This window comes from Gigantopelta aegis, chromosome 5, assembly GCF_016097555.1.
Source record: "Gigantopelta aegis isolate Gae_Host chromosome 5, Gae_host_genome, whole genome shotgun sequence".
NCBI lineage: Eukaryota > Metazoa > Mollusca > Gastropoda > Neomphalida > Peltospiridae > Gigantopelta > Gigantopelta aegis.
In genome coordinates this window covers 28,754,129-28,761,496 of record NC_054703.1, presented here as the reverse complement: position 1 = coordinate 28,761,496, position 7,368 = coordinate 28,754,129, and the positions used below count along the sequence as shown (strand labels likewise).

The 7,368-nt window shown below is 36.0% G+C and overlaps 1 protein-coding gene across 1 annotated transcript in view; it reads left to right on the top strand.

Annotated features, from left to right (window-relative positions):
- LOC121373062 (sushi, von Willebrand factor type A, EGF and pentraxin domain-containing protein 1-like) overlaps nucleotides 1-4,515 on the top strand; it is a 44,532-nt gene extending 40,017 nt beyond the window's left edge. Inside the window, exons 14-15 of the mRNA XM_041499506.1 lie at nucleotides 1,316-1,517; nucleotides 4,277-4,515. Coding sequence (XP_041355440.1) covers nucleotides 1,316-1,517; nucleotides 4,277-4,393 — 319 coding nt within the window. The 3' untranslated portion in view covers nucleotides 4,394-4,515. The remainder of the gene's footprint in view (nucleotides 1-1,315; nucleotides 1,518-4,276) is intronic.
- The last annotated feature ends 2,853 nt before the right edge of the window (nucleotides 4,516-7,368 follow it).

Below are 7,368 nucleotides of genomic sequence, written 5' to 3'. Positions count from 1 at the left end.
GAACATGTGTCGGGCGCGGAAGGGAACATGGTTTGCATTAGCAGTACTCTCAGAAAGTTTCATTGATTTGAGGGCAGGACGTAGCCCTGTGGTAGAGCGCTCGCTTGATGCGCTGTTGGTCTTAGATCAAACCCCGTCGGTGGACTCACTGGGTTAGTCCTCATTCTAGCCAGTGCAGCACGACTGGTTTATCAAATGCCGTGGTATATGATATCCAGACTATGGGATGGTGCATATAAAATATTCATTGCTAGTAATGGAAAAATGTAGCGGGTTTCCTTTCTAAGACTATGTCAAAATTAACAAATGTTTGACATCCAATAGCAGATAATTAATACATGAATGGGCTCTAGTCATGTCGCCAAACAGAACAAACTTCACCTTTTTTCATGGCGATCTATCCATTTTTCAAGTTATATCCCTTGAATTTTGAGGTATGAAAATTGGTTTTAAGGATTTTTATTTTTTTATTATGATATTGTTTTTGCAATGTCTGAAAGTATTGAGATGACGCTTTGTATATACACCGGCCTCGGTGGCGTCGTGGCAGGCCATCGGTCTACAGGCTGGTAGGTACTGGGTTCGGATCCCAGTCGAGGCATGGGGTTTTTAATCTAGATACCGACTCCAAACCCTGAGTGAGTGCTCGGCAAGGCTCAATGGGTAGGTGTAAACCACTTGCACCGACCAGTGATCCATAACTGGTTCAACAAAGGCCATGGTTTGTGCTATCCTGCCTATGGGAAGCGCAAATAAAAGATCCCTTGCTGCTAATCGGAAGAGTAGCCCATGCAGTGGCGACAGCGGGTTTCCTCTCAAAAATCTGTGTGGTTCTTAACCATATGTCTGACGCCATATAACCGTAAATAAAATGTGTTGAGTGCATCGTTAAATAAAACATTTCTTTCTTTCTTTTTATATACGTTTATCGCGTACTTTTACAGATCAAGTTTAACTTTCATGACGTTTACCTTTTTCACAGTTATGGTCCCTTGAATTTAGGATATATGAATTTTTTTTGGACATAAGGCTGGTAGGTACAGGGTTCGCAGCCCGGTACCAGCTCCCACCCAGAGCGAGTTTTAACGACTCAATGGGTAGATATAAGACCACTACACCCTCTTCTCTCTCAAACTAACCACTAACAACTAGCCCACTGTCCTGGACAGACAGCCCAGATGGCTGAGGTGTGTGTGCCCAGAACAGTATATATGTATAAGCACGAAACTAATTTGAAATGAAACGAAATAGGTTCAGTATGTTTGCTAATGCAGAACACAGTGTGTAAACTTCCCTTGATTTTTTGTTTTTTCAGTTTTACTATAAACATCGAAGACTCGTCGTCTGTCCATCTGCACTTTGACGTGCGATTTAACGTCTATGACCAGTATGAACTAATCCTATTCAACACTAAGCAGGATGCTGACTGGGGAGATGCCGAGGAGGTCACTGACTTTCCGTTTGAAGAACTTGTTCCTTTCGAAATTCGAATAAAACTGGTGCCTGGCGCGTTTCAGGTAATATGAGCAGAATCGTTAGTATGGTGGCATACAACTGCCGTCGATATAACGGCTTAATTTAAAAAACAACAACAAAAACACCACACAAAAAAAAAGAGAAAAAAAAAGAAAGAAATGTTTTATTTAACGACGCACTCAACACATTTTATTTACGGTTATATGGCGTCAGACATATGGTTAAGGCCAAAAAACAAACGTTGTCACGACATGATAGTATAGTTGTTGGCGTTTTTCCAATATAACGATACAATTAAGCCAACGTGATGTAGAAATGTATCACAACATAGTGTAGAAACTAACCCTAACCTTAACCTCAATCCAATAACCGTATGACACAGGGAGGGGAGGGGGGTGAGGGAGGGGGAGGGGAGGGGGGCGAGGGGGGGACAAAACCTCAAATTCGAGCACACGTTTTAGGGGGAGGCAAAATCTTTGGGGGGGGGAATTTGAATTAGAATCTACTAGCTGTTTATGCCACATTCATCCACACACACACACACCCGGGGGGACGTTGCAAAATAATTCGTGGGCCTAGGGGCGCTAAATACCCAAATACGTATATTCTCAGACTCATGTGTGGTGTTTTCGTTAGTCTCTTAATTCTTTCATTGCGTGTAACCGTAGACACAAATAATTTTCATAAAAATGGCTAACTTCAGATAAAAATGGTATTATTATTTCTATTTTATTATTACTCTGCGCCAATGCAGTTTGAACACTTCGTTACCAGCTATACACATCCACACGCCCCAAACAAAATTCAGTCACTGTGATTTGTATGTTGCCTTTGAATATTAATTACTAGTATATAAAACTGAAAATATGTGAGCAGACGTTATAAACGTGTAAAGGGACATTCCCGAGTTTGCTGCATTGTAAGATGTTTCCGACTAATACAATATTTCTACGATTAAACTTACATATTAAATATATTTTCCTGTTTAGAATATCAGTGTCTGTATAAATTCAATGTGTTCCTGGTCGTCTTAATGTTTGTAAGAATCCCAAACTGGATTTTGTCTTCAAATAATTTCGTATGTATGAAAAAACATTTTAGGAAATAAAATGAAATTTAACCCAGTATAAATATTAGAACGATCAGAAACACCTTTAATATACAGCCACTAATATTTTATTTGATATGTAATTACAATCGTTAAAATGTCTTTGTTAGTTGATAACATCTTACAGCAGCAGACTCAGAAATGCCCCTATAAAGGTGTTTTCGCAGTCCAAAATTAATCCATGAGGAATTCCTCGAAATAATTCCATACAAGGATTCAACATTGCTTCATAAACAATAATATCCATACTTTTTTACAACACTAATCAACAGCAAACAAGAATTAATATTTTAGTAAGCACGTATTAAAACAAATCATGTTCAAAATATAATCCAAAAGAAAACTGTCATCTACTTGCTCCTATGTCAGTGACGTCATGACCAAAAACATCGCAAGAAAGGAGGATACATAATTAGGTTTACCAGGTGTTGTCAATTGATTTAATAAAAAATTAAATAAAATGATTATAGATGGTCTTTGTATGTGTTAAATAGATGATAATACATGAGTGGCCGTTAGATACCATTTATCTTACAACGAGTTGTTTTAAAATGTATCTAACGAGCGAAAGCCAGTTTGATACATTTTTAAACAACGAGTTGTGAGATAAATGGTATCTAATGGACACGAATGTTTTATTCTATTTCTCACATATCCTAAAAAAAAATCAAAAAAATCTAACTAACAGGTTTTAAGCAAATTTAAACACCATTTGCATCTCTTGCACTTGCACGTCACAGACAAATGTTTGTCAAGTTAACTATACGTCACAGTGTAATCGATTTTGATCGTGCTGGCTTTTCATTGCATGTAGCATATTGGTGACCTGGTCATCACCTAGGAGAAATCAGTCGCATGTCCTGAAATTGTTAACACATGTATATGTATACACAAGTATGTGTTGTCAAAAATAACGAATGATTTTCTCAGTAACGGGTATGTAAGAAATGGTTATTGTTATCAATGAAGCACAGACTTATTATCCTCTAAATGTGTTTCAAAACAAAACACAAACAAAAGAGAACAAGAAAATAATAAAACAAACTTTGCGCACTTCACAGTTTAGCAAGAAGTGATTTAACCAGTCTGGTTTGTCAATCGTCAATATAATTGCGCCATATTTTTCAATCTAATTAAAATTAGCTCCACTGGTTAATTACTATTAGCTGTGGATCTAACAACACCCCGTTGGAGAGCATGTCCAGTTGACCTTTCATTCGAAAAATCAAAACCTTGCTGGCAAAATCATGCCAGTGATTTGAAAAGAATTTGAAAACATTCGGAATTATGCCGAGGGTATACGAAATGATTCGGGCGAATTACGAAGTATGCCGGAAACTAATTTCAATATTAGATTTTATTAAAATTCATTTCAAGACGAAAACAAAAAAACCCAAACGTGATGGTGGAGCCATAAAATCTGTTTATACTAGTATAGAATCCAGAGTTTGTTACTGCACTTTCCCTCCTGTTATTTAATGTTGAAATAGACCAACAAGTTCGCCTATTGCATGAAATAGTATCGCCCGATATTTTTAGAATTTGTATGCTCCCGAATAACGCTATAAAAGGCGAAGTGTAATTGGTCGATATTTAAATTGTTATTTATAGATGAAATGTCACACTGCTGTTAGATCTACTAGTAGACCAGTAGAGCCAATTTTAATCAGATTGCATATTTTTGTATTTCAGATTACGGTCGATGGCGAACACCTTTACGATTACAATTTGAGAACAAAGCCTGCAGATATCACTGATGTTAATTTTCTAGATGACTTGATCATTACCCAGATCAAATACATTATATAAATATTGATCGCATATAGTATACAATGTATACGCCTCACTCATATATATGAAGTGTACACTGGACTAATCTACGATAACACACTTTTGGTATTTTGAGATAATTAAAGTTTAAAGTTTACAAATCTGTGGTATTAGAATCGTGAAACACTTATACCTAAGCAAGTAGATTTTACGAACAACCCTCAGTGACATATCTTACTATAGTTTGACACCTAATAACCGGGTCTGGGATCGATCCCCGTCGGTGGGTCCATTGGGCTATTTCTCGTTCCAGCCAGTGCACCACGACTGGTATATAAAAAAACGTGGTATGTACTACCCTGTCTGTGGGATGATGCATATAAAAGATCCCTTGCTGCTAATCGAAAAGAGCAGTCCATGAACTAGCGACAGCGGGTTTCCTCTCTCAATATATGTGTAGTCCTTAACCATATATCCGTTAAAAATGTGTTGAGTTCGTCGTTAAATAAAACATTTCCTTCCTTCCCAATAACCGATGTATTTTTCACGCTGGGGTGTCGTAAAACATCTAATCTAATCTAATCTAATCTAATCTCATCTCATCTAATTTAATGGCCTACCATAATTATAGATCTTTATTGCACTGTTTTACTGCGACCTTAAAATACAGGACCTGTGTGTGTGCGTGAATGTGTGTGCGCGTGTGTGTGTGTGTGTGTGTGTGTGTGTGTATATATATATATATATACAGACATACATGACGTGTATATATATATATATATACAGTAGAATCTCGTTGGATCGAACGCCCATCGGTCGAACCTACTGGTATTCTCGAACCAAGAACAATGTCCCGACTTTGTTCTCTATTAAACCCTTTTATTTTGGTGCTGATGGGTCGAATACCCCTAGGGTCGAACAGAAGCTTTCTCTCGAACCAGTTTATTGGTCCGAACTGTAAAATTAAACATATTTAGCTCGAACGACTATGTCTATCCGAAGAAATACAAAACATTTACTTTTCTTTAATCATTTTAATCGCTACTCTACGCATAAGCGTCGGCATATTTTATTTTTAACTTGAAATATAGGAGAGATCAATGTAACGTAGTAAATGCAACAATAACAGATAAAGGGCCTCCGCCTGTGCTTCATGCACTTTCATTTTTTCTCAACCTTGTCAATATGTCGCAAAAGATTCTACAACAGCATAATAAAGAACGATTTTTTAAATTAATAAATATTTATAAATACAGACTACCAGTGTGTTTGTTATTTGTTTATTTAACGGTGATAAATAATAGTTACAAATATATAGCTCATCCGACATTTGACGGCGACTTCGTTACTCATGAATCAATTGGAACATCTCGCCCAAACCAGTTTTACGGAAATACGCGAGGTGTTCCGATTGGTTTTTGTGTCACAGAAGCACCCGATAACGGCCGAATGCATGGTTCGAACAACCCGATGGGTCGAACAGTCTTTGATGCACCGACAGTGTTCGAGCCAATGAGATTCTACTGTATATATATATATATATATATATATATATATATATATATATATATATATATATATATATATATATATACAGTGAAACCCCTCTAAACCGGACACCCTCGGGACCAAGTAAAATGTCCGGTTTTAAGAGGTATCCAGTTTAGAAAGGTTAATTTCTGTACTAAGTTTTAAAAAAGGACCTTAAAAATTGTCCGGTTTTGGGGGAATTTCGGTTTACAGAGGGTCCGGTTTTGAGAGGTTTCACTGTATGTATATGTGTCAGTGTCTCTCTCTCTCTCTCTCTCTCTCTCTCTCTCTCTCTCTCTCTCTCTCTCTCTCTCTCTCTCTCTCTCTCTCTCTCTCTCTGTATATATATTCGTATCTCGGAAGACCACATCAAATCTCATAACACATTAAATAGGTAAATATATAGAGGATAATAAACGAGTTACCACGTTTATTTATGTCCCGAGTGAAATAATGTTCAGTTGTCACGAGCTTTAGCGAGTGACAAATGACAATTATTTCACGAGGGACATAAATTTGATAATAACTGGTACCGAGTTTGTTATTATATTTATTACCTCAGCTATGTTTTCTCTAAAAGCCTTTATTTTGGACAAACATGCACGTACACAATATAAATCACTTTACGCTCTGCTCTGTTCTGAGTATTGCTATAACTTTGTAATTTAGTTCAAAAACAAAAGTTCTCTTTATTCTGGTATAAAATATATAATGAATTGCATTAAAATGACATTTTGTTATAAATTTAACACCAAAAACAGACAGCCGTAAACGCTTACTCTTTAAGCTACATGACGTCATTGCGTGTATTTGCCAAATCGTGATGACGTCATATTTAGTACCGACAAGTTCATTGGTTTGTAAGCATCAAATCATCCAATAGTATTGCTCGTTAGACCAATGCGTAATAATTTCTCAGTGAGAAATTATGATTTTTATTTTCCCCGTTATGAATGCCTTCTGTGGTAATAAATATATATATATATTATTAATATATTCACAATAATTTAATATTATGTGATATATCCAAAGCATATCTAGTATACTGAACAGTCTGATGAAAAATGATCCAACATGACACTGTTTGGTTTTTTTGGTCATGGAATTCTAATTATTGTCACTTAATATTATTATTATTTTTAAATCTGATTTGTGAAAAGTAATATGTATCTATTATGCATAGTAATGAAAACAATAAAAGAAAATAATTATACTAACATTTACAATTAGTATTAGGTTAATATTCACAAATAAAAGATATATAATTGTACAAGTAACCTAATAAAAAGACAAATACGCAGGCAGACAGAGACAGGTATTGAAATAGACAGACAGAGAAACAGTGAAAGAAACAGATACTTGACAGAAAAAAAAAAGAAATAGGGACAATCAATTAGACTGACCAGCAGAAAGACGTACAGAAACGTATACAGCGACAGACGGAAAGAAACGCAAGTAGACACACATTTACAAATACACATATA